This window comes from Neopsephotus bourkii, unplaced genomic scaffold (genome assembly GCF_033783945.1).
Source record: "Neopsephotus bourkii isolate Nb327-2 ecotype Australia unplaced genomic scaffold, CSIRO-AGI_Nbou_v1 NB_1624, whole genome shotgun sequence".
Classification (NCBI taxonomy): Eukaryota; Metazoa; Chordata; class Aves; order Psittaciformes; family Psittacidae; genus Neopsephotus; species Neopsephotus bourkii.
This window is the reverse complement of record NW_026902099.1, coordinates 11,701,987-11,728,259: the sequence shown is the minus strand read 5'-3', so window position 1 is coordinate 11,728,259 and position 26,273 is coordinate 11,701,987. Positions and strand designations below refer to the sequence as shown.

Below are 26,273 nucleotides of genomic sequence, written 5' to 3'. Positions count from 1 at the left end.
TTTTATAATACCCTTGACTGCACCATATAATTTCAAGGACATATAAACTGATTTGAGTATTAGCTTGATTCCTTTCCTGTATTTGAACCTTACAGTGGATATAAATGACAAAAAAAGCATGCTGTAACATTCACAGGAGATGTTGTCCAACAAACTGATGACTCTGAACAAAGGCTGCTTTAAGAACATGTGAACTGTCTCCAAAATGCATGGTCATATTAAATAAGTCTCTCATGTACGTACATACAGACCAGCAACAAAAATCAAATACCTTAGTCTGACCCTCTTCTGTTTAAGACTGCAGTTTCTAACTGTTGCATATACTGCAGCTGCTCAAAGAGCTGAGTGAGTGTAGCAGACTTTCAGAGAAAAATACTCATATAAAAAGTTGTAAGTACAGTACAGTGAGAAAGTTCCCAGAGCTCTCACATCCATTTTCTCTTTGGTTGCTAATTAGGATTTGACGAGTTTGAAACCCTGTCCAGTGTCCAGCACTGTGGGAAGAAACCAGCTCATTTTCAGTCTTTTCAAGCACCTAAAGCACGCTTTACAGACCCAGAACAGATTGAGACCACAAAACCAGTTTGCCAAATGTACTAAGGGATAGGTGATGCGTGGGAAGTATATCATCCAGTGTTTGGCAACATCGCTTCCTGTTGGCAAATGCAAAGTGTAGTCACTCCAGTGTTTTGACACACCATACATGGCTTTCACTGTACGTCCCTTTTCAGACCAGCTGATGTTGCTGTCAGGATTACAGTTGTACTCAACCCATTGCCTGGTGAAGTCACCAAGCTGTGGAAGGTCTGCTTCCTCGATGTCTACAACTCTGGCCATTTCTGCTCCTTGCACAGCAATATACTGGTCATTTACTTTTCTTACTTGTTTAACCCAGGGCTGAGAGTTCTCACAATCTAAAACGATGATGAGTCGAGAACAGAAAGTACCGTTCTTTTCTCTCCACCAGTCCAACAGTGTGTCCAGTCGTAAAGCATCACCCCCTGTCACATGGGAAAAAAGATTTCATATTAGGACAAAGAAACATAACCCTCTCTACAATTCTGACTCTGGATATTTTAACAACCTGGACAGATATAACAGAAGTTTTCAACTGATCCTCTCCATCTGCAGATGTTGCAGATCTTCAGGGAAGTACTAACTGATTCCACCTGACTTGCTGTGGCAGATGAGGACATTAACTCACCCTTGATTAAAATAAAAAGGAATTTCCTCACATAGTGAAAGAAATTGCAGCCTATTGGAGGAATCTGGAAATAGCTAAACAAGAAGAGAAAACCAGAGATAGATTATTTTTTATTATTACTAATAATTTTAAGAAGAGAAAAAAGTTCCTTTCAATATGTTTTTATTAATATTAAAAAGGACTCCTCTTTTAAGGAAAAGAGAGGACTTTTGAACACTATGCACGCTAGCAGTTTTGAAGCACAGCAAGAAAGCCACCTACAGGCACAGCCACTGGTTTGACCTGAAAAATTCACAAGACCAGAAATGGAGAGATTTTACTCTACAGACACAGTTGTCTTCACAGCTTCAAGAAAATTAAAACTGGTATGGATTTACAGCTCAATGAACTAAAAACCTCATAGGACTTTCTTCCACAATATTTATTTCCTGTCAGCTCAGAAAACACTTGCCACTAGAGCATCCAACTTCTCGTGTTCCATCTCAGCTCTTGCTCTGACAATGCTTTGGAAAATCAGACTGTAACTAAACCAAGTTACCTACGGTGGGGACATACATACTTTTGCTTAAGTGTAATGGATACTGCAGGATCTATGTAGCTTTGAAAAGCAGACTACTTACTCAACTGCTTAAGGAAAACATCTGGCAAACAAGTGGATAAATCTCCACTGGCTCTGTAGTGACTATTAATGTGAAGAGCTGTTGGCAATTTGGAGCTATGATACAGATTTACGATGAAAACACTCTAGTTTGGAAATGTCAAATTTAAAAAAAATGTATGACTTTTAGAAAAAAGGGAGAAAAATGTGATTTAAAATAACTGCATTTTAATTCCATAGTGATTTTCACTGTGGAATGTAAGTACATTTAGCAGTGTTTAAAATCTTCTTGGTACGAATTTAACTGCACAGATGAATCTCAAATGGAATAACTGCGTATTTCAGCACTTACACTTTTACCTGTAAGTGGTGACAAAAAGTGCTTCAAATTAACAGAGTTAAAGCTTTCAGCATGCTACTGCAGTTAAAGTAAAAGCAAAATTAAAGGGCAACAACTTTCTCAAAAAATTGGCAAATTTAGTACCAAGGAGAACCTTAATATAAAAACCTACAGACTTGGTATGTGATCCCCAAATTGCTGTAGTTATTTACAGCAGAGACTTCTTGTCGTGGTTTAACCCAACCAAACAGCTTGTTAACTCACTCCCCCCACTTCTTGCCCTCCCCCTACTCTCGGAGGGACGGAGAGGAGAATCAAAAAGAATGCAACTCCCACGGGTTGAGATAAGAACAGTTTAGTAACTAAGGTATAACACAAATCACTACTGCTACCACCAATAATAGTAATGATAAAGGAAATAACAAGGGAAGAGAATACAACACCCCATCACCAGGCGACCGATAACTTGCCCCCCAGCCCGATCAAGCACCGACCGATATCTCCTCCAACCCTGCAGTCCCCTCTAGCCCCTTCCGGGCCACTCCCAGTTACATCCAGGGCATGACGTGTGGTGGTATGGAATACCTCTTTGGTCAGTTTGGGTCAGGTGTCCTGTCTCTGCTTCCTCCCGGCTCCCCTCCTCCCTGGCAGAGCATGAGGCTCACAAAGTCCTTGGCCAAACCAAAACATCATTGTTTTTCAGCTCTATTCCCAGCTGAAAGTCAAAACACAGCACTGCACCAGCTACCGAAAAAGAGAAAAATGACTGCCACTGCTAAACCCAGGACACTTCTATAGAAGCATTTTCCCTTTTCTAGGTAAGCCTTCTGTGTCAATTAGCAGCAAAATGTCTTTATTTATTCACATTTAAAAGACTTAGAAATAAATTTTATTTTAGTGTATGTAGCAGTGCAGGTGATTTTAAATAGTACTGGGTAGAACTGCCCAAAGAAAAAACCATCTCATCCTTCATGCACACACGCTCAGCTTCTAACCCTAGTGATCAGAAATACATGCACCTATCAACCAGTGCAAGGTTTAGACACCAAACTGTGTAAGAAATCCATGTGCCTGGCCACATCTGGCTCTTTGACAGGTTTTGCAGGCAGTTAAGCCTACAGTTTCAGCAACAGAGCTGAAAAGCTTCATTAGTCCAGCTCTTGCCTTTGCTTTCAGAGAACATAACCTCCCAGGTCATTTGATTGCTCATACTTTATGCAGTGACTAGTTAACAGCTTTTTTATACACCACTGTGGTACATCCCAGCTTCCAACAACAGATAAACATCATTAGTGAACAAATAAATCCAGCAAGCTTCATTTAAAAGATGCTATTGCAAAGCAAAGCCTACACTGCTACTGCTGTGCCGTTATCATGACATAAGCGGGCAATGAGACCCTACTTCTATTAGATCCAAATGTTTTATTTCATTGTTTCCACCCCTCTTTATCCTCTCCAGAGGTCAGAGGACAGTACACATTATGGGAGCTGATGAGCAAATGTTCCATCTGTCACAGAATGCCACTGTCCAATATATGCAGTACAATTACACACTCAGACAGACGTCATTTTTTCAGTTTATACTTCAAGTTACATTCAGGAGCAGTGCTATCTGGAAGGAGTACCATGATTGATCTAAGATTAATCACAAAAATGGATCCAAGGCATGTGATAGCTGCCTCTTCCTCTCCTTTACGTGACTATACATATCTTGAAGTAGAAGCTGAAGATGTGCTTGGACATAGAACTGAAAAGGAGCTTTGTAAGAAAGCTGACGAGCACTGCATTTACACACTGCATATTTTACTACAGAAACTTATAACGGTTACCTCAGCCCTTATTCTAAAAGTGAAGACAGAGTTTATTTTAGGCTACAGCTACCTGAGCACGTACACAGAGACCTGTCACACTCCAGGCAGGACAGACAAGCCAGGACTGGTCTGGAAGCTGTCCAATTTCTGCAGCAACATTTGGCTCTATATATGCTAGGAAGCTAACTGAGTCTATGCTGCCAGCTGGAGCATGGGTGGGAGGCAGGGTTTTTCTGCTAGGTATATAGTCTCCAGATGAAAACTGACCTGTGCCTGAACACCTCAGCATGACCACATGCAAAGCTGATATCCATCTACACTGTTGAAGAGCACATGTGCCTGGAGAGAGACTGCTGACAAACAGCCAGGAGCTCACAGGCAGAGCACTATCCAAGAGAGTTAATTCTGCCCCAGGAAGAAAAAATGTTGTAAATTTTCTATGTATTTACTATAAGATTCACTTTCTGCATGCACCTTCAGAAGCCTGGTTCCGTACAGCAGGAAAGCAAGGCTATAGCTACGCATGATTTGAGGACTTAAGTAGGTTTACCAAAGAATACAGTTGAGAGAGAACTGCCCATTATACAGACAGATTAGAAACAGACCAAGGGGAAATGGTGAAGTCTATGCCATGACGAGGCTTAAACCGGCCCTTTATATAGGGATCTGTAGTCTGTGCCCACAGTGACTCCCAACCTCTAGGATGTCAGCAAATCATAGCTGTTTTCACAATACAAGGTTTGCTGTAGGTGTTAAGACCTGTTTTTCTAGTGTGGATTGTGTACCTGCCTCCTATTTCTTTTACTGAATTTGTCTTTTACAAAAAGTACAGAGCACCCTCATGACAGCTTAACTGACACTGTGAACACAGAACACTGTATAACTCACTCTGCCATGTCCAGGGAATGAAATTATGCTTGCTTATTACAGGGAATGAATATTCCTCAAAATAGAAAAGAAATCGCAGAATCATAGAATGGTTTTGATTGGAAGGGATGGTAAAGATCACCTAGTTCCAAATGCTTGCTATGGGCAGGAACAACTTCTACTTAGACCAGGTTGCTCAAAGCCCCATCCAACCTGGTTCTGAACACTTCCAGGGATGGGGCATCCACAACTTTGCTGGGCAATCAATCTAGTTCTCTAAATCTGTTTTTAGAGCAGGAGGGTCACTACCAATTTTCTACAAAAAAAGTGATCTTTAAAGTTAACTTGTTGAATTGTAAGGGGAGTATGAAATCAAGTTTAAACTTGTAAATATACATGTGGAGTCAACAATATTTAGACAACTTTGAGAACAAGCATAAGATTAGTTAGCTGCAAAAGGATTTTTAACAAAGTGACTAAATACCAAAATAACATAGACGTTCATAAATTACCTGCTCTCCAAAGACTGGCGTTTTTTTTGCCATTCCAGATTATCAGATAATAAATCTGACCAAAACTTCAAAATTCTGCAATACAGTATGGTTTTTCACCATGCAAATTAAGTGATTTGGAAAGCTTATCGATACCAAAACTACTAATAAAAAAAAATCCACAAATGAGTTACCTGCCAAGGCCCATTCGCCAGTGCCATGTGAGTGTCCACTGTAGTATAAAATGTAGGTATCATGTCTGGGCCCGTCTGATGTCCGAAGTTCAAGGAAAGACTTGATCTTGGAGTGAAGGGTATCAAAGGTCAGTCCGCTTGTAGAGTAGTCACAACCATATGTCTCAATCATGTGATATGCAAAAAATCTTTGGATGGCATTAAGCATGCCAGTAGACCTCAGATTTAACTCTTGTACATGCTCAGGTGGAAGAAGAGTTGGCTGGCCATCAGGACTAAAGAGAAGAAAACCAGCTATGATTATTATTTGTAATTATTTCATGCAATTGGTGATTTTTTTCTCCCTGTGCACGTTTTCTCTGATACGAAGTAGCACTGTTCTAAATTCAAATTCACTTGACAGGTACAGTTTATAAACAATTCAAAACACTGTATTTGAGTGAGGGACCACTATCTCCCCCTCCCTTCTGTCACACTTCTTCATGCTATTCCTGTAGCTGAGAGACAGAGGGAGAGAGACAGGAGCTGGGACATGAACACTCTAGGTAGGCTTCAACAATTGGATTAAGTCCCACTGGGAGAGCATTGCCTTCAGACAGGCACTTCTACACATACGACTGGAAAGAAGCACAGGGAGAATGAGTGCTAATTTTCACAAAACCTGCAAACTAGTTTCTAATAACAGAGATCCAACTACACATTCTGCTCAGATATTTTGAACTAATTTTACTCTGTTCTAAACTAGCTTTTATTCAACATGGTATTCACACAAACACAGGAATTCCTACTTGTGTGTGCTGTTCAGATAATGATCTTTCAGCATCAGAAACGTATTTCAGATAATGTTATTCACAGCTTAGAAAAATGAAAGTTCTAAGAAAATTACAAACTAGACCTGAAACAAATATATAGATGTGTATGTGTCTATGAATATGCATGTATAACAAAAGAGTACCTGAGTTCCAAAATGCATTTTATTTGCACTTATATACATATATATTCTGTATAAAAATATAGAAGATATATTTTGTATCTTTAAAAATATATAAAAACACACAAACACTTCCCCCCTTTTTTAAATTCTACATAGGTACTCACTAATCATGAAAATAACAGATCTGGTCTTGCAAGACACCCAGTTATGGGAGTGCTCTTCAGGATGTGTTTTCAGAAAAAGAAATACATTCATCATGCTTCAGCCAATGGTAATGATAAAAAGCACGACTGACAGCTGTATGAAACTGACCTGATTTATGCTCAGTTACAGACATGGAGAGGTTCTGTGGGTGAAAATAAGGAGATGCACTTACTCTACTAATGCAAAATATGACTTCTGTTTTCTATAGATATGCATGTACGTACGTATTCTTCATGTATTTTGTTTGCAATCAGTGTGCAAAGCTACCTTCTTCCTTTATTGGTCTAGCTCCATTGGACACCTCCTCAGCTGTCTAGTGCTTTCAGGAAGGCTAACGTTCCACTACTACAGCTATACTGAATACATCATCATTACTGTTTTATCTCAGCAAGTGAAGCCTCCTCGAGAGAGTCAAGCTTTGTTAATAAGGAATTTCAGTGCTGTGAGGACCTAAACAGTTGTTCAGGAGTATATCACTCACTCAAAAATGCGAAGGAACTGCCAGAGCCAGAATCCTGTGCTGTAATGAAAGATTTAAACTGTTGCCATAGAAACAATCAAACAAATTTATATTGCAATGTATTCTTATAACCCCCAACAATGAATACATTATTTTTTTTGTGTGCCAAGCTGAATGAAGACTGTAGATCAGAAAAACTGTTTTTACACTATTTCACACTATTTAAGATACACTGATCTAAAATGAGCATGCAACCTTCTGTTTCTTTGCCTGTTAATTTTTTTGCCCTACCCACTGTATCTATTACACATACTCGAGCTGGGCAGTTTTCATTAATTCGGCAGTTCTATTTTTAAACCTCTGATTTCAAGTTACTATCCTGTTTCTTTTGTAAATCAAACAGGTAACTCACATCGTTCTTGTTTACTGTTTACAAAAAAGTGTATACACAATTTTAATTAGATGGCTAATGTAACATTTGCAAGTTTAAGGCTTATAAAAACCCCACACAAATGGGCAAATAATAATAATACAGTCCCTCTATCCCAATAATTTCTCATAAGGCAACATTTATATTGGCCCAAAAATCGTCTGTAAATTTACAATACCAGTAACTGGTATGTTGCCCACTCACAAATCTAGTTTCAATGCCTTTTAAAGGTAGACACTATCTCATTTAATAGAATTCAAAATTGTTTTGAACTGATCTGTTTGGCTTATTAAATCTTCTCATGTAAAATATGTGCACCCAGTCAAATGCCCCAATCTCCTTTGCATGAAAGACTGACTGTGGAATCTGCCTACGCATGAATGGTGTGTAAAGCCTTCACCAGCTTTCTGAAAGCAAATTAAACACATATAAAAAGGTGGATTTGGAGTTACTCATTCTTTTTGGAAGGTGAGGAAAAGGAAAAATACAAAATCTTATTATTTAAATTTGTATTTAATTACTGAAAAATACAAGCAACAGCACTTCATTGACTCTAGCACCTAACAGTACCGTTACACCACTGTGAAGCTGAAATACATGGTAACTATACCTGCAAAAGCTGGTAGGAATCACAACAGCATACCCAACACACGTTCCTCCCAAGCAGTTTCCCAGCTCATGGAAAAGCCCATGAGCCATGGACTCCAGAGGTAAAACGATGAGAAATACACTCATGAAGATCCCATTGGTTGCCTAAAAAGAGAACAGGGATATTTAGGTACTGCATGAAAAATCCTTCCTGTCTGTTTTATGAATAAGTCCCTGTGTTAGATCATGTCCTGAAACATGTAAGTTATTATACATAATGTAAACTTGCTTTTCCTCATATTACAAGGTGAAGTACTCTAAGGACAAATGAAAGGCTTGGGAAGAAGGTGGCTGATAAGCAGGGATCACTCTTCTGAGAGGAATGTATTTGAAAACACTAACAGCACAGAATTTAGGTTTAGAAGCTCTGATGCCTTAGCTTTACCCATTTAAGCAGGAAAATCAAATGCCATGGAATTATTTAAGTGCATAAAATACATACCTGTAAATATCTGCAGGGTCAAGCCTTAGTCAGTAAAGTAGAAAACAGAGTATTAGGTACCAAGCATCAGATGACAGCATACTATCTTGCATGACTAAAAATACAGATTTGACTATTCTTGCTTTTAAATGCCAAGAGTTTTTTAAATATTCTTTGTGTAATACTACGTATCATATAAAATATGATTCTGAGAACATTTACAAACATGACTGGAAACAAAAATACAATTCTTTATCAGCTACATAAATAGCAGATAAGAAGGGTCATCCACTAAAGGACTTCGCAGCATTCACACAGCTAACACCCCATATTGAGCTTTCCTGTTTTGTAAGTAAAAAGCAGGCTAGGAAAACATTACACTCACTGCTACATGGATGCTTTCTGTAAGTAAGAAAAAAAGGCTTCAAAAGTTAAGTCTCAGTCACTAGCACTAGTAAAATAAAAATGGTCTTCCGAAATGCCAGATGTCAGAGAGAGGGGGAATACAGATTCATTTTAATTATTTTAACATTATGTGAATGGGTTTACCGAGGCATTAAATGTTTTAGGAAAGGTAGAAACAGTATTATAATTAACCAAGATCTTTAATGCCCATGGTGTAGTTATAAAAGTTTGTTATATAGCAAGGAAATAAATTTATAGTACAGATTTCTGTCCTGAGAAGACAGCCATGTGACCTCTGACCACATCTGTTTTATCCACCCTCTTTGCATAAATCTACAATATTAATGTTTTTTAAAGTCTGCATATTGCCTTAGTGTTTACCAGTGACTTGATGAGGACTGGCAGTTCAGCTTAACACATGGACAAAGTTATGAATAATTTGGAAAGTAAATTATAATGAAAAAAACTACACCTAAACCAACTCAATTCTTGTTGGCACATAGAATCATAGAATAGTTAGGGTTGGAACAGAACTTAAGATCGTCTAGTTCCAACCCCCCTGCCATGGGCAGGGACACCTCACACTAAACCTTGTCACTCAAGGCTCTGTCCAACCTGGACTTGAACACTGACAGGGATGGAGCATTCACAACTTCCTTGGGCAACCCGTTCCAGTGCCTTACCACCCTCACAGTAAAGAACTTTTTCCTTATATCCAATCTAAACTTTCCCCTGTTTAAGCTTTAACCCATTACCCCTTGTCCTATCACTACAGTCCCTAATGAAGAGGCCCTCCCCAGCATCCTTATAGGCCCCCTTCAGATACTGGAAGGCTGTTACGAGGTCTCCATGCAGCCTTCTCTTCTCCAGGCTGAACAGCCCCAACTTTCTCAGCCTGTCTTCATACGGGAGGTGCTGCAGTCCCTTGATCATCCTTGTGGCCCTCCTCTGGACTTGTTCCAACAGTTCCATGTCCTTTTTATGTTGAGGACACCAGAACTGCACACAATACTCCAAGTGAGGTCTCACGAGAGCAGAGTAGAGGGGCAGGATCACCTCCTTTGACCTGCTGGTCACGCTCCTTTTGATGCAGCCCAGGATACGGTTGGCTTTCTGCGCTGCAAGCGCACACTGAAGCTGGCTCATGTTCATTTTCTCATCAGCCAACACCCCCAAGTCCTTCTCTGCAGGGCTGCTCTGAATCTCTTCTCTGCCCAACCTGCAGCTGTGCTTGGGATTGCTCTGACCCAGGTGTAGCATTAACTCAACTATATTCAGTTTTTAAAAACAGGACTACTACATGACACAGTCTGAAAAAACAAGCTTTATCTACCTAATGTGCTTTCAACCCTAAGGAAGAAGACTTAAAACCTGTCCTGGTTTTAAAAAGTGTCCTGTTATACTTCTGACGGAAGGATCTCACCTGTGTGGCCTTGAAAGGGTAACAGAAATACTTCTAACCACAAATAAACACCAGAATCTGATATTAACTGATAACTAACTGATAGCGTTATTAAATGACAGCACTATTCTCAAGTAGTTGTTAACTGATAGCATTATTCTCAAATTCCAGCCTCTGAAACCACTCTTAAACTATAACCAGCTCCTACTATGCTTTATGCAGTTCATGACAAATGAAAAGCTTACTTATTTAGCTTCCAGCTCTCAAAGACATGAGAACATGACATTGAGCAGACACCAAATCATTTCACAGAGCAGACACCAAATCATATTACAGAACAGCCACAGAGAGCTTCCCTTTACACAGGGCCCTGCACTCCTCATCACAAAAGTGCAGTTAATATGCTCACTGACTCTCCAAAATTCAAGCTACAAAACTGGTACAGATACAACCAGTTCATCAACACGTGATAACAAGAGAATTAATAACACTGCAATCCAGTTTCATGGTGTATAAAGTAATTTTATGTTTTGGTGCTAGTAATTTGAATCTACAAGAAGCAACCGAGTGCCAGTGATGCACACATACATTATGGGAGATACACAATCACTTTTCTGTACATAATTTTCTTAGCCATCTCAGGAGGTACCTTGCATTCTCCCAGATACAATCCCTTCCCCATCCCAGCTTTGCTCAGACTCAGTGCAGAGAAGCATTCACATAATTATTCTCAAGTTTTGTGTCAGAAAATAAAGATTTTCAGAACAATTTCCCCCAAATCTATACAATTACCTGAAATGCGCAGAAGACAGGAAAGCTTAAAACACTGTGAAAATTATGGTGCAACCTCAACTTCTTTTGTTGTCAAGAAGGAGAAAAAAGTCTTGCAACTAAGACAATACAATTTTTGTTTCAAATATATCATCAGGAGCTGCTCTTTTTTGTTGCTCAGTTTCCCAAGTGCACTCTGAAACTGAAAAGGACTCGGAGCAGCTGTAATAAGAAGTCACAAAGATTTAGCTAGTTTTCATTCTATAGAATCCTTGTGAAATATAAGACTTTGAGGAGATAGTGGAACTCTCTAGCTAGATTAGTTTCAAGATTTGGAGTTACTTTTGCAACTCTGTAGGTACCAGAAGGATCATTTGCTTTAAGTTACAAAAAAAGAGGAAGACTTGAGTCCTGCAGAAATTGAAGGCTTCGTCTAGAAGAGCTTCCTAATCATGATCAGCTAGTCAGAGGATTTTCTGACCTTTGGAAAGCCTGAATGCATGGACCAGCAAGTATTACAATGCATTTTTATGACAAATTCAGCCTTTCCTTCATATATAAATATGACATACAGAAGTATGACTTTTCTTGGCTCAAACTGTTCTTACACTGCATTAGTGCTATAACAACAGTTAGCATATTACAAAATAAAAACCACATTTGCCCACAAAAGCTACAGCAATCACAAAATCCTGAATAATACTACTATATTATTACTTTATATGAATTTTATTGTGGAAGTTTTCTTATAAGATGCCAAGTTGTTCTAAGCACTCCCTGCATTTCCCCAATCCCCAAGACACATGGAAGTTATTAAGCCCACTGTGTTCTGCAATAACACAATTTAAGATTATCACAAAGACTAACAGTTTTCCCCAAATTTCTGAGTCTGACTACTAAATAAAAATCTACTTTCACTGTTGAAAGTACTCCGACTAATATGAAGGTAGTGGCAAGAAAATTCACAAGTACTTGTGAATCCTACACAGAACTGTATGGAGCATGTCAGTGATCTATCTTGCTCTGCATCTTGCTTTGAGTTTGTACCAAATATTGAACAGGCATGGGAAATATGCTCTATATTGTTAAGACTCAGCTTGGCTCCATCTGAAGTTTCATCTTCATTTAATGGCCATTTTATGCTATGGAGTAGGAAAATGTTGTTCATATGGATATTTTATATTTAAAGACATCTATCTAATGTTAAGATTCTGGCACCTGTTGTCAGGACTTTTTCAACAGTTTTAATTTGGAAGAAATATATCACCAACAAATATAAAAATGATTAATGATGTTTAGAGCAGCTCCACAGTAAATAATAAAATATTTTAGTTTAGTGCTGCAAAAATGGCATTTTAAAATACCTAAACTATGAGAACTTGAAATACTAAAAATACTATCTAATTAAGTTAGTAGTTGGGGTAAATCTGAAGACAAGTTCCTCTTTTAAGATATCAGCTAAGATGCCAGGTGGAGACTGTCAGTGCTTTACTAAATAGAGAAGATTTGATGACTGCTCCTTAATGGAGCAGATGGCCATGGATGCATAGGCGAAGCCAGAAAGGGATTTTGTTCTTTCATCTGTTCAACCCATTTTCATTCTGTTTTTGACTGCACTGGCAATCACAGCCTGCAATACATCCCTGTACTCCAAGTGCTCATTGATTCCAAAAAGACGGCTCAAAAAGCAAACAGAAGACAGGGACCATCTCAGCAATCCCACTGAAAACATGAAACATCATCTTATCTCTTCGTCTTTGCTGGTTTTTTTTTCCCTTAGGCTGTCTTCTTCTGAATGAATATTTAGGAAATACACAGTGTGTTCTCTGTACAAAATGATGTACAAGAAGTGAAAAAAACCCACACTTCTTGCCTCTGATGACTGAAATGATAGACAATAAAAGATCGTTAAGATTCACTGGTGGTATTATCTTTCCACTTTCTTTAGTGTTTCAAGCAATGCTTATTGTTGAGTGTAACTGTTAAAACACCAGAAGAATTTACGAGTATCTTACAGCCAAGACACTAATTTTATAATTCATGGAAAGGACAACTCCAGTCCCAAAGAGTAAACTACTGTTGGAAGTGGAACAATTCTGGAACTGTATTTAACAATGGAGCATAAGTGACATGTGGCTGACAAAAATAACAAGGGGAGGTAAAGAAAAAAATAAAAATGAAACCTTATTTTAAATTGGAAGCCAGTTACAAAGGCCTACAGAAGAACCCTTCTGTTTAAAACAGAAATAATTTCCTAAGTGTATGTCAGCTAAGATGATCACGGAATTACTGAGTGGCTGAGGTTGGAAAGGGGTTCTGAAAATTCTCTGGTCCAACCTGCTGCACAAGCAGGCTGCCTGGGATTATACATAACAGAACAACAACTGAGGAGGCTTACACAGATGCGTCTTTGTATTTCCAAGCAAAATTCTGCCCTACTTTCCATTATCCAAGCTGAATAATATTTACCTATTTTCATCTATCCATATAGAATCATAGAATAGTTAGGGTTGGAAAGGACCTTAAGATCATTAAGTTCCAACCCCCCTGCCATGGGCAGGGACACCTCGCTATAAGCCATATCACCCAAGGCCTCGTCCAACCTGGCCTTGAACACTGCCAGGGATGGAGCATTCACAACCTCCTTGGGCAACCCATTCCCGTGCCTCAACACCCTAACAGGAAAGAATTTCCTCCTTATATCCAATCTAAACTTCCCCTGTTTAAGTTTTAACCCATTACCCTTGTCCTATCACTAGTCCCTAATGAAGAGTCCATCCCCAGCATCCCTATATGCCCCCTTCAGATACACACACATGTAAGTGAATATAAAATAAACAGTTCTGCTTAGCTCCTCTGCAGTGATTCTGCAAATGCAAAGAAGTATAAGCTTCATGACAGAGCTCAGGAGAAAAAGTATAACATGATAAGTAATCTACAAGTATTTGATGGGTATATTGTTTTTGTTTGGAATAAGTAATATATATTACAGATAAAAAGAAGCATCAAGACAAAACTTGCAAAGTTACAGTGGTGATTAACTACCAGAAGAAACAATCTTATAACAAGCTACTGAATGGAAGAATAGCCGCTGGAGAACAATAAATAACCCATTATTTCTGTCTATCAAAACAGCACTCAGAAAATCTAGGAAATAGTTTACAGGAAATAACCATTCACTGGCAGATGGATTTAATGCACTGTTTCCCATCCCTAACTCCTGTTCTAACAATTTGAAAGCCTGGGCTTTAGTCTGCATACAATGTCCCAGCAAACCCAGAAGTGGATGTCAATTTAAAAGCATACCAAATGGATTTCTGATTTTTTTAATATAAAAATTTGAATTCAGAAATTAATGAGATTTTGACAGCAAGCTTACCACATAAATCAGATTCTTCAGACTAACAATGAATACTTTCTCTTGTCACCAGAGATCGCCTTCATGACCTCAGGGCCTCTGGAAGTGGTGGTAACAACAGCAAGGTGTGTTGCCACTGTGGATGGGAGCAGGCAGCCTGATGTAGCCTGCAGGACAGGAGTGGAGAGGTAGAGAGCCAAGTAGGGTTGAGAACCCACTGCAAAGAGGAAGACAGGCCGCAAAAACAAACAGAATAGCAGGCAAGTCTGAGAAGAAATGATCAGCAGTGAGAAAGGGGCATTTAGGATCCAGCTTAAGAGATGATGAAACAGTAGGGAAAGAGGGAATAAATGTATTACGAAAGAAACTGAAGAGGCAAGTCCACCAAATTAAATTGGACAAGTGAAGTCTGAGGAGGATGGGATTAAAAATACAAATCAGGGAGAAAAGAAGGGGAAAATGAAGAAGAAAGGCTATATATGATTTGCATTCAACAGAGTTATTAAATCTGTGATGTTAACAAAAGTATATGCAAGTAAATACAGATGTTACTTAGAAACCTTACTGTTCAGAAAATAATCTCACTTTTATATTAAGACTTTGTAAATTGAGCTTTCAAGAAACACCAGGTAATCATTTCACAATAAAAAATACAAAATCACTAACTCTCCCCAAAAAAAGAAAATGTTCATGCATACAGAACTTACCTTTTCTTCCATCAATAATTTGAAATCGACTGTACTGTCCATTTAAGTACAAATACTCAAGCATATAATGAATACTGGTATTTTACTAACCCATAAAATTCACTAAACCCCACAAATAATGTACTGTGACTTCTTAATTCCATTACTTTACCTGTCTATAGTCCATTTTTCTCTTGGTAATATTAAATACAGGTCTTCCAGAGATAATAATTTTCTTTGGTCAGTAATTCAGAAAACCTGTAGTTACCTTAGCATAGAGCACTTAACAAAATCTGATTTTCAGTTTCTGAGAAAAAGAGTGCTCCAAACCTTTCCAAGACCTTTGCTTGCAAATTCCAAGACCTTCATCTGCAATTTTTTCACCATGTTATTGGCTTCTGAAAGAAGCAATGCCTGAGTCATTTACATGACTTCTGTTGGATCCTGTCCCATCCAAGGGCCTAATTATGAACAAGTATGTGAGTAATTGCTGAAATTAGTTGGGAGCTAGAGTCTATTCATCTGACTGAAATTACTCACACAAACGTGAAGGAGGAGCAGAACACTTCCTGCACAGTTTGCAAGGAAAATGTCAATGTATTTCTACAGACAAGGCAAGGTATCTTTCGTCTCCAGCTAAAGCAGGTCAGAAGCAGACCATGTCCCACCTGAAACATGCCCCACTGAAAAGCTGTTACTACTTTTTTTAATGCAATCAGCTTTAACAAATTACTTTTACACTCCTCATGCTTCCTGAGCTCATCCTCCAGCTTCAGACAGTCCTGTCAATTCTGCTCTTCACATTTAAAGTCTAATCTGTCAGAGACAGATTCTGCTTTCAGGAGCCACAGGTCAAGCCAAGCACATACTGAAGCTCCAGGAAAAGAGACTTTCAACCCCTGGCTTATTACAAGGGCTAAGCTTCCCTGAAAGAAAGGTCCTTGGTTAATATGACATCCAGCTTCAACAGTTCTGCATGAGTCAGAAAACCACTACGTATGCAACAGTGAGTTAAGTGACCTCACTTTATGAGCCTTTCCATAAAAGGAGGTTTGATATTTTTCTGGCAATTTTAATCAACTGGGATACTTCTAGCTACCAATTAGCAGACAACTGTTTCGTTAGGTCTTGACCTTGTATACACTGAGGATTTACATGATGCAAAGATATTAGTTATCAAAAATATTAAAAGGGCATACATAATATGACTGTAACCAAGTTTTCCATGAAACAGAACCCCTCCTCTCCACCACCCCATTTCTGCTGCAACCTAACACACAGAGTTGAGCTAGACTGTTCATATGCTACAAGTAATTATTTACAGCTGCTAGGAAGTACCTTTCCAAGGCTCAGGTTTTAGGGAATTCTATTCATTATATAGGAGGTCAAATGGCAGACTGTTAAGCAATTTCAAGCCACCTCTCTTATCAAATACAGTATAATTAAACAAGCTTTCAGCACATCTTCAGAGTGAAGAAAGGTATAAATAAAAAATGTTTCACCTTCCAGGTGGCACTTAACAGACTTCAAATATAATTAGCACTTTCTAAAATGACTACATAAATCCCAAAGTGAAGTTGCAAAGCCTGAAACCCATTAATCTTACACATATAAAAAATGTTTTAAACAATTTTTTAAAGAGCAAACACATTTTCAGGAACTGGTGACTGAAGAAGAGAATGTAGGAAAAAATATGTTGAAAATTTAAGTAAAAAAAAATGTCCATAATACAAGAATGTAAGAGTTGTTGTATTAGGCTGCACCACAGGCCCACCTAGAAGTGGTCTCCAAAAGGCCAAATGGATGCCTAGGAAGGACTATAAGGACAGATCAAGCACATGTTTCTCAAACACTCCAACCACTGGTGGCTCAAGGACTTCCTGAGCCCAATGTGGTTTCCATGTAGTATGGAAACTTCAGCGAATTTGTTTTCGTGAACTTGCTGACCTTGCTCCTGATCCTCCACAACTGCTTGTCACATATGGCATGTCACGATACACAGGCCCAGAGCTAACTCAGTGCTGTATGAGGAATGATTCCCACCTGTCTGGCTCCAACCTGCTTCTTGCCAACTTGATTCCCCTCAACTTTTGCACTGTAACTGCTCAATAATATTGACTTTTATTGTTCACCTTTATCCATATCACAAATATTTTGCATATTCATCATGTTCTCACTCAGTTTTTTCCTGACTGAAGTATCCTTGTTTATGCATTCCCAACGTGTAAACTGTTTCGTGTCTTTAATGAATTGTTGCTCTTCTCTGAACCTTTGCTTCTTACCTATAGGATAGCAAGTAAGAATTGCAGTTATTCAAAATAGGCATATCAAGGATGAGGGTGTTATTAAGAACAGCCAACATGGTTTTATGAGGGGGAAGTCATGTTTGACCAACCTTATAGCCTTCTATGAGGAAGTGACTAGGTGGAGGGATGATGGTAGAGCAGTAGATGTGGTTTTTCTTGATTTCAGTAAAGCATTTGATACTGTCTCCCACAGCATTCTCATAGAAAAGCTAAGGAAGTGTGGGTTTGACGATCAGGTAGTGAGGTGGATAAAGAACTGGTTGGAAGGAAGAAGGCAGAGAGTTGTGGTCAATGGTGCAGAGTCTAGCTGGAGGTTTGTGACTAGTGGAGTCCCTCAGGGGTCGGTGCTGGGACCAGTGCTGTTTAATATTTTCATCAACGACCTGGATGAGGGAACCGAGTGTACCCTCAGCAAGTTCGCTGATGACACTAAACTGGGAGGAGTGGCTGACACACCAGAAGGCTGTGCTGCCATTCAGTGAGACCTGGACAGGCTGGAGAGTTGGGCAGGGAGAAATTTGATGAAATTCAACAAGGGCAAGTGTAGAGTCTTGCATCTGGGGAAGAACAACCCCATGTACCAGTACAGGCTGGGGACTGACCTGCTGGAAAGTAGTGAAGGGGAAAGGGACCTGGGGGTCCTGGTGGATAGGAGGATGACCATGAGCCAGCAATGTGCCCTTGTGGCCAAGAAGGCAAATGGCATCCTGGGGTGCATTAGAAAGGGTGTGGTTAGTAGGTCAAGAGAGGTTCTCCTCCCCCTCTATTCTGCCTTGGTGAGGCCACATCTGGAATATTGCATCCAGTTCTGGGCCCCTCAGTTCAAGAAGGACAGGGAACTGCTTGAAAGAGTCCAGCGCAGAGCCACAAAGATGATTAAGGGAGTGGAACACCTCCCTTATGAGGAGAGGCTGAAGGAGCTGGGTCTCTTTAGCTTGGAGAAGAGGAGACTGAGGGGTGACCTCATCAGTGTTTACAAATATGTAACGGGTGGGTGTCATGATGATGGAGCTAGGCTTTTTTCAGTGATGTGGAGTGATAGGACAAGGGGCAATAGGTGTAAACTGGAGCACAGAAGGTTCCACGTTAACATCAGGAAGAACTTCTTTACTGTGAGAGTGACAGAGCACTGGAACAGGTTGTCCAGGGGGGTTGTGGAGTCTCCCACATTGGAGATATTCAAGGCCCGCCTGGACAAGTTCCTGTGTGATGTACTCTAGGTTACCCTGCTCTTGCAGGGGGGTTGGACCAGATGATCTCTTGAGGTCCCTTCGAACCCTTGGGATTCTGTGATTCTGATAGAGACACTACAGATTTATACATAATGGCATAATGTCTCCAGTCCTTTCTTAAGAGTTCCCAATATTTTATTTGCTTTTTTGACCACAAATACACATTAAGCTGATATTTTTATGGAAAGGTATCTAAGACAGCCCTAAGATCGCTTTCTAACACATACTGATACCGCTTTTTTCTGCAGCAGTTTTCTTAAAAACAAACCAAAACCAAACAAACCCCTGAAATCCCACCCACTAAGTATTCAGCAGTAACCATCACCTTTCAAAGAGGAAAGGTAGAGAGTGATCTCTAGCAGGCTGATTTGTTTCTTTAAATATTACAGTACATATAAATCACCATGAGGAAAGTACATATTCACTGGAGAAGCTTGTTTGTTGCATTACTGGTGAGCTTATCAGGCTTCCTGAACTAGCAGACTAAAAAATCCAGCATAGGGTTCTGAAGTTGAGTCTTAAGGCCTTGAATGTCCCCCTGCAAAGAAGAAAAACACTGGTTTCCTTAAACCTCTAGAAAAAAACACAAGTGATCTGCAAGAGGGCGAACTGTGAGCTTATTCACCATTGCTTTCTTGCTTCTAATTATTTTGAAACCTGACACTATTCAGAAAAAAAATACAGAAAAGGCCACAGCTTCCCACAATCCCTTTGATGAATGATAACATCCATTTATTAATTTCTGTTTTGGCCAGGTCTGATAAAGTATTTCATTTTCTGACAAGCGATGAAACAGACACAATGATCTGCCAGGCAAACATCATAACATGTTCTGAAGTAGAAACGCTTTTAGTTGGAGACAACTACATTCATAATCTTAAACTAACCCATTACTATAAATACATGACGAAAGACATAAATATAGTAAAATAAATGTGAATGTAATTATCTACTAAAAATAAATTATTGTAATAAAAAAGTGGATTTCCTGACAAGTATTTGGTCGGATGCCTTTTGCTACTACAATTACTCCTCCCACTGAGCAGGCAAATATACAACCTGTCAGACGAAGATGATGAGCAGTACCTTATCTTATTTACACACAGGATGACAGAAACTGAAATTAGCTAGTAATAAATACTAAGATTTTAGCCATGTTGCCAGCTTGCTTCTTGTGAATGGACCTGAGCAAGTCATACCACAGCACAACTCCACTTCGTCAGAATTAGAGAGGACTGAAAAGTATCAGACATGTAACAGTTGCAGTTAATCTGTGTCAGAACAGAGAGACAGAAAAGAATTGCAATGAATTATCAGTCAATGTAAGAGAAAAAAGTCACAAGTGTATGAGTTCAACCCTCCTTGCTTATGCACACAGCTTGCAGTAATGAAGCAGCTCTAAAGGATGCTCCTGTGTGCTTTAGACAAATGGCATGCGGTGAGGCAGCCCTTCCCATGGAGTGGTACAGCAGGAGACCCTGTCCAAGCCTGGTGGTTAACTCCCTGCAGACAGGCTCTGGGCATCACCTGAGAAGTACCTCTTCTCCAGTGACTATCTGGACAACTTACACCCTTGATTTGGTTTGACTGATTTGTTAGGTGTTACTAGGTTAAGGGACTCTATTCAAGTAATAATTACATAGTTCTTAAATTAACTAATGTGTCCCAGGATATTAAAGAAGGATGGCACAGTCAGAGAAATTAGTAAGACTATCTGATAGAGACGGTAACAGAATTGCTTTTACTGAAAAAGTTAGATAGCATATAAAAATTAATGACTGGCATTTTGATAAATCACATAATTCTCATAAGAAAAAGTATGTAAGTGATTAATAACAGGATGCTGATATCCCATCTTTACTGTTTCTGTCTTCCAAACCACTTTCCTATTTCTTTTGATGCACTAGCACTTTTACTTTCTATAAACACATTTTTGGAATTTTTATTCTCTACTTCTTTTTGGTTCTGTTTCTTCCTTTTGTCCTTTCTGCAAGCCCACACACTATAGCTATACATGCTGATACTTTCCCAAAGAAAGAGCAAAACTACCCAGCCTTCCTTTCAAGACTTGCCTGTTAACCCCTAGCACTCTTCATGCAAGTAAAAAGCATCTCCTCTACCCCAACTCCCCCCAAAAATCCCCAAACAAAAAACCCCCATAAAACCAGACAAACAACAAAAAAACAAAAAACAAACCCAACACAGAAAAACTCACAAAATAACTGTCATTTTTCTTTCCCATCAAGTTCTTTAACACCTTTCATCCACCAGTCATTTTATCTAAGAAAATCTGCAGAAGTGGACAGCAAATTGTTTTGGACACACTATAGAGGCACTTTTATAATCTGGATCTGCCATAAATAATACATATTTTATATATATTATATATACATATATGTGATTCATTTAAGAAATGCATGGATACAAAAATGACTGCTGTCTTTAGATCAACTTAAAAAGGAAACAGACACCAAACATCCTGCTGCAACTGCAACAACACACTTGGGTACTGAACAAATATTTTGAGAGAAATGTATGTTTTCCGCTAAAGAAAATACATCACCCTTAATTCAGAAATGGAAAAAAAAGTCAAAGAACACTGTGTGATTTTAAGATCTGGTCTTTCAGAAGACATATCCTGTGGTGCATAAACAGATTTGAAAATAAGACACATAGAGCACACGTTATACCAACAATGCACAAGTTCATCAGCTGATCTCTAACTCCACACTGATGGTTAAATATAAAGGAAAATTATTGATAAATTTACTCTTAAAACATGAATTTCCTTCGATTCAAATAAAACAGTGTATAAGAAAAGCCCTGAATATAATGAGCATTGTTAAGAGTTCAACACTGTGATTTACTTTGAAACCAAATTCTAGAGCTGCGTGGAGAACTCATAGCAGTCTTCCAACATCTGAAGGGCCTATAAAGATGCTGGGAGAGGGTCTCTTCATTAGGGACTGTAGTGATAGGACAAGGAGTAATGGGTTAAAACTTAAACAGGGGAAGTTTAGACTGGATATGAGGAAATTCTTTACTGTAAGGGTTGTGTGGCACTGGAATGGGTTGCCCAGGGAAGCTGTGAATGCTCCATCCCAGGTGGAGTTCAAGTCCAGGTTGGACAGAGCCTTGAGTGACAAGGTTTAGTGGCAGGTGTCCCTGCCCATGGCAGGGGGGTTGGAACTTAAGGATCTTAAGGTCCTTTCCAACCCTAACTACTCTATGATTCTATGAATTCAAAAGCAAAATCAGAAGCAGGTAAATGTAAAATGCTTTATAAACCACTTCTGCTCCAGAAGCACTAACTCTTCCCATTCTGCCAATATAAGGAAGCTGGTTAAGTTCCAATTGCCTTAAGGGGTCACAGCCAAGGCAGCATGATGTGTTAAAATTCAAAGTGCGTGCTGGTGAAGCATATGCTGGTGAAACCAAGGGCTCCACCTTTGAACTGCAGAGCCACAGCACACCACCAAATGTCACAGGAATTTGAAGACGCCAACACTTCTCAGGAGCATTATCAAGAGAGAGATCAAGATAAAGAGATTATATTTACCTGCCAACAAACGGCTCCCAAAACAGCAGTCGCGACAAGGCTGAAAAATACTAGCTGATGTGAAATCAAACAGAAGTGACGCATTCCTTTAGATGCCATAACTCTGTCAAGGCTGTTGTTTTCTGCACGGTGGGTATAGTACACCTTGTGGCAGTCATTTAGTTTTGTGTGAAATCCCCAAAGAGTTATAAAAAAGATCACATGACAAATCATCCAGAAAATTCCAAAAATAGAAAAACCAGGTATCACAAAATACCAGAGATCCAAATCACGTAGTTTAAAAGCTGCAAGAATGAAAAAGGTGAGTTCGATGACTCCAACTAAGATGACAGAAAGCCTTCTGCAGATTTTACCACGGTACAAGTAGGGCTTCCATCGTTCAGTAACTGAAAGTCCACTGAAGTAAACGTCGAGAAGGGGATTTGAAATCAGGCAGCTAAAGAAACATGACAAGGCAAAAGGGTTTGTGGGGATTTGCAATGATGGAAAAAAGAGTAAGGATGCAATGGCTCCAAAAATTGCCAAATTTGGAATTGCCAAGAACGACTTCATACGTAAGTCAATAATCAACATGGCCAAAGCTACAACCAACAGAATAATGCTTCCAGATTCTTCTACCAGCATAGTTGTGCTGGCAATTGCAAACCCAACTAGCTCCAAAAATTCAACTGGTGTCAGCAGAGTCGGTTGATGATGGATACAACCACAAATCCTCTCAACCAAAGCATATAATATCCTTAAAACTATGGCGGAGAGGAGCAAGTATTTTGTAACTTCTTCTTTCACATCCCTTTTGAATGCAGAATTATTAAGGAAACAGAGAAGGCCAAGCAAAAAACCAAACCAGAGATTAGAAAGACTCAGACTTGCTGTTTCCATTGAAAAATAGTAATACAGTATGCTGGCAATTCCAAGAACAAAGAGCCCCAGAATAAATATTACCAAAATCAGTGCGTCTGATGTTTTTTCCCATCTGACATAAAGGCCCAGGCAAATGGCAACCAGGAGGTTGATTCTGGACAGATAGCCAAGGTATCTGACTGATGAGTGCATGTTCACTTCTCTGTTTGCTTCTTCTAGCCTTGTCATTGCTGCATAGAGACAATGACTAACACAGTAACGCAGTGATCTACACATGTAAACTGCAGTTAGGGGGTTTTACCCGCTTGACTGAAAGTAAATACTTGGGTTTCATCCAACAAACACAGTGCAATCACTGCCTTCTGTAGTATCATTTCAGTAACAGTAGTGCAGAATCACTGAAGTCCTGGAAGAAGGATGAAAAATGTTTTAGTGGCAAAATAATTCCTTTTAATTATATACTGCATAAATATGACACATCCTTTCTCACCAAAGAGTTTATCTAAATTAAAAAACATATAACAAAAAGAAATAAAGTGTATTGTTACAGGTCACTCATATTGTGGTCACTATTAAAACCAGTATTTGTGCAACCATTCTATGACTTTCACTTCTCCAAGCCACTTTTTTTTCCCCCCACAAAAAAACCCCAAATTTATTTTATTTAAAACATAAGCACCTCCTACTCAGATCTACTTAAAACCAACATGCTTTCCGTTTTAATACAGTAAAGGAAGAGATACTAGTATTTTTAGGGGAATTTTTGTAAGAAATGGCTAGGCAGATTTCGCTGACACCCGCTGTAAAACCAGCCTAAGTGGTGCTGAGACAAACAGACCTAAGAAACACTTTTGTTTAAATTACTGAAGTTTGGTAACATCGAACTACACATTAAAAATCTGTTTAATTGAAATACAATACATACCATATACTTAAAAGCGAACAGTTATTACATGATGCCATTTCAAGTTAAAGTTCCTCGGATTTTAACTATGTGTTTTCTTAGTACTCATTATTATTGTTTTATACATATGCACTTAATTCTGTGTCCTGTCCATGGCTTAAACCACAACATTCTGAGTAGCCAGCATGCTCAAGATCTCTCAATATTTTCCCCCTCACTTGGTATACTCGCTGTTCCTTTCAACCTTTCATTTGTTTCTACTTTATGTAGGTAACACAGCCCAAAGCTGTTATCATATTCTACAAGATACCAGGTATCATAGCACTGTCTGCAATCTCACGTTTTTGTGCTACAATCAACATTTGCTTTACAGACAACTTGAGCAATTTATTTCAACTCCTACACGAGCCCTCTCCCTGCCCGCAGCTATCTCTTGTTCAAACCATGAATAGAGAGGAACAATTTCCCACCTCCTGCCAACCCACAGCACTGGTGCATGACTACCACTACACTGAAGCACATCAGCCGTGCCATCCTGTTATCTTGGTTCCCAAGCCTCTCTGGAACCCCTCCAAGTCAAGGGGCTAACAGCATAAACATTCATTTAGACAACGGCCTCACAGAGGTCAGCGACCTGGCTTATACGCAAAGGGCGGAAGCTCCTGCCTAATGCCTGCTTTACAATTCTGCTATGGTGGCTAAATCATTTTCTGGTGGGATCCTCACACCAGCAAACTCCCTGCAGGCAAGCAGCCACTCTGACAGAAAACTACTGTGACTACCTCAGCTCGTGCCAAGGGGAGTCTTGCTGCCATCACACCACCAGAAACACAAGAGGGAAGCTCTTCTACTGATGCCCCACGTGCCGCACCAGGTGCCGTGGAAGGATGGCACCACGTCTGCTTGAACACAAGGTATATGCAAAATGACAGCCTGGACTGTGAATGCAACCTCCGCTTCCTGGAGACATCTTCTAGCCAATTAGCAAACCATGCTATTCACCGTTCGTGTTCTTCTAACTGAAACACACGGTCAACTTTCTGGTGAAAAGAGGAAGAGGAGCGTTTTCATGATTACATATCCCATCACATAGCTATTACCAAATAAATGCAACGCAGCAATTCAGACAATTTAAATAGGAAGTTCCAATATCTGATTTCTTCTTTAAAACACAACTATCTGTTAAGACTGACAATTTAGACTGTTAAAAGTCAGGGGGGAGGGAGGGTGTTGTGTTTGCTTGGTTTTCAAACTAATGGCCTTTCAGTTTTTAGATTGCAACAGCCTAGTTGCACATCTGAGCTAACTACTTTCAGATCCAAACGGAATCCATATGTCCATTTTTAAATGTGTCAGCTACTGCAAACAGAATTTTAAGCAAAACTGAGAGTCTAAGTAGAGATTTAAAGACTGAACTATCCCAGGGTGTTCCTATACATAAAAGACTGCCATTCCCAAAGTAGTTTTCAACCTAATTTATCTAAGAACATAGAAGAAAAGAACCAAAACTCAAAGGTAGTTTGGTTTGGTAGTTTAAGTGCAGCTGATTTCAAGTCCAGGTGAGCTCTATCCAAATTACTGGATTAACTTTCCTCCAGCTTTTTCCTTCCAGTTTAACACGTGGGGTTTTTGGTTTTGTGTATTTTTTTGTTTGTTTTGTTAACAAAAACTTTTGTTTAGCTAATTAATACCGCACGCTTAAACCTCAGTGACCGACCCCAGTAGTTCCCAGATGCTGATGCCGGGCCCACGTTCCGGGTTACCGGTGTCAGACATAGAGGGACCGCTTCCCAAGCACCAGCTGCTGGTCTAACCCTCCCGGTAAGCTCCATATCGCTGCCAGCCGCGACTCTGCCAGACCAACGCCGCGCACCGCCATGGACCCCGCTCTGTACAGCCGCCCGCCTTCCCCCGCGGTGTCCGCCAGGCCGCCCGGCTCCCCTCGCCACACCGCGGTGACAGGGCCCTGCTCCACGCAGGGCAGACCCGGCCCCAGCCTGACGGTGCCGAGGACCAGGCCGTGGCCCCCAGCTGCGGGAGGCGGGCTGGTCCGGCCTGCACTCACCTCAACAGGCGTCCCGCAAACTTCCCTCCCCCCGCGCAGCGCCGTCGCCATGTTGAGGCTGAGCGAGCGGCCCGGGTACGGGCCCCGCCGAGGCTCAAACGCCGCCGCCCGGGCGCTGCCGG

General features: G+C 39.9%; 1 protein-coding gene across 1 annotated transcript; it reads right to left on the bottom strand.

Annotated features, from left to right (window-relative positions):
• TMEM168 (transmembrane protein 168) lies at positions 1-26,273 on the bottom strand. Its single transcript, XM_061373086.1, has 5 exons — positions 26,152-26,273; positions 22,322-23,588; positions 8,144-8,286; positions 5,506-5,780; positions 1-1,001 (listed from the first exon to the last, which is right to left on the bottom strand). The coding sequence occupies exons 2-5, from the start codon at positions 23,456-23,458 to the stop codon at positions 454-456; spliced, it is 2,103 nt and encodes a 700-aa protein (XP_061229070.1). The 5' UTR covers positions 23,459-23,588; positions 26,152-26,273; the 3' UTR covers positions 1-453.

Coding starts and splice junctions, on each gene's coding strand:
- TMEM168 (XM_061373086.1), bottom strand. CDS start 23,458: ATGTGTAGATCACTGCGTTACTGTGTTAGTCATTGTCTCTATGCAGCA. Junction 5,781..8,143: donor ATTCCTACCAGCTTTTGCAG/GTATAGTTACCA, acceptor TCTTCTCTTTAG/TCCTGATGGCCAGCCAACTC. Junction 1,002..5,505: donor TGGCGAATGGGCCTTGGCAG/GTAACTCATTTG, acceptor CCCATGTGACAG/GGGGTGATGCTTTACGACTG.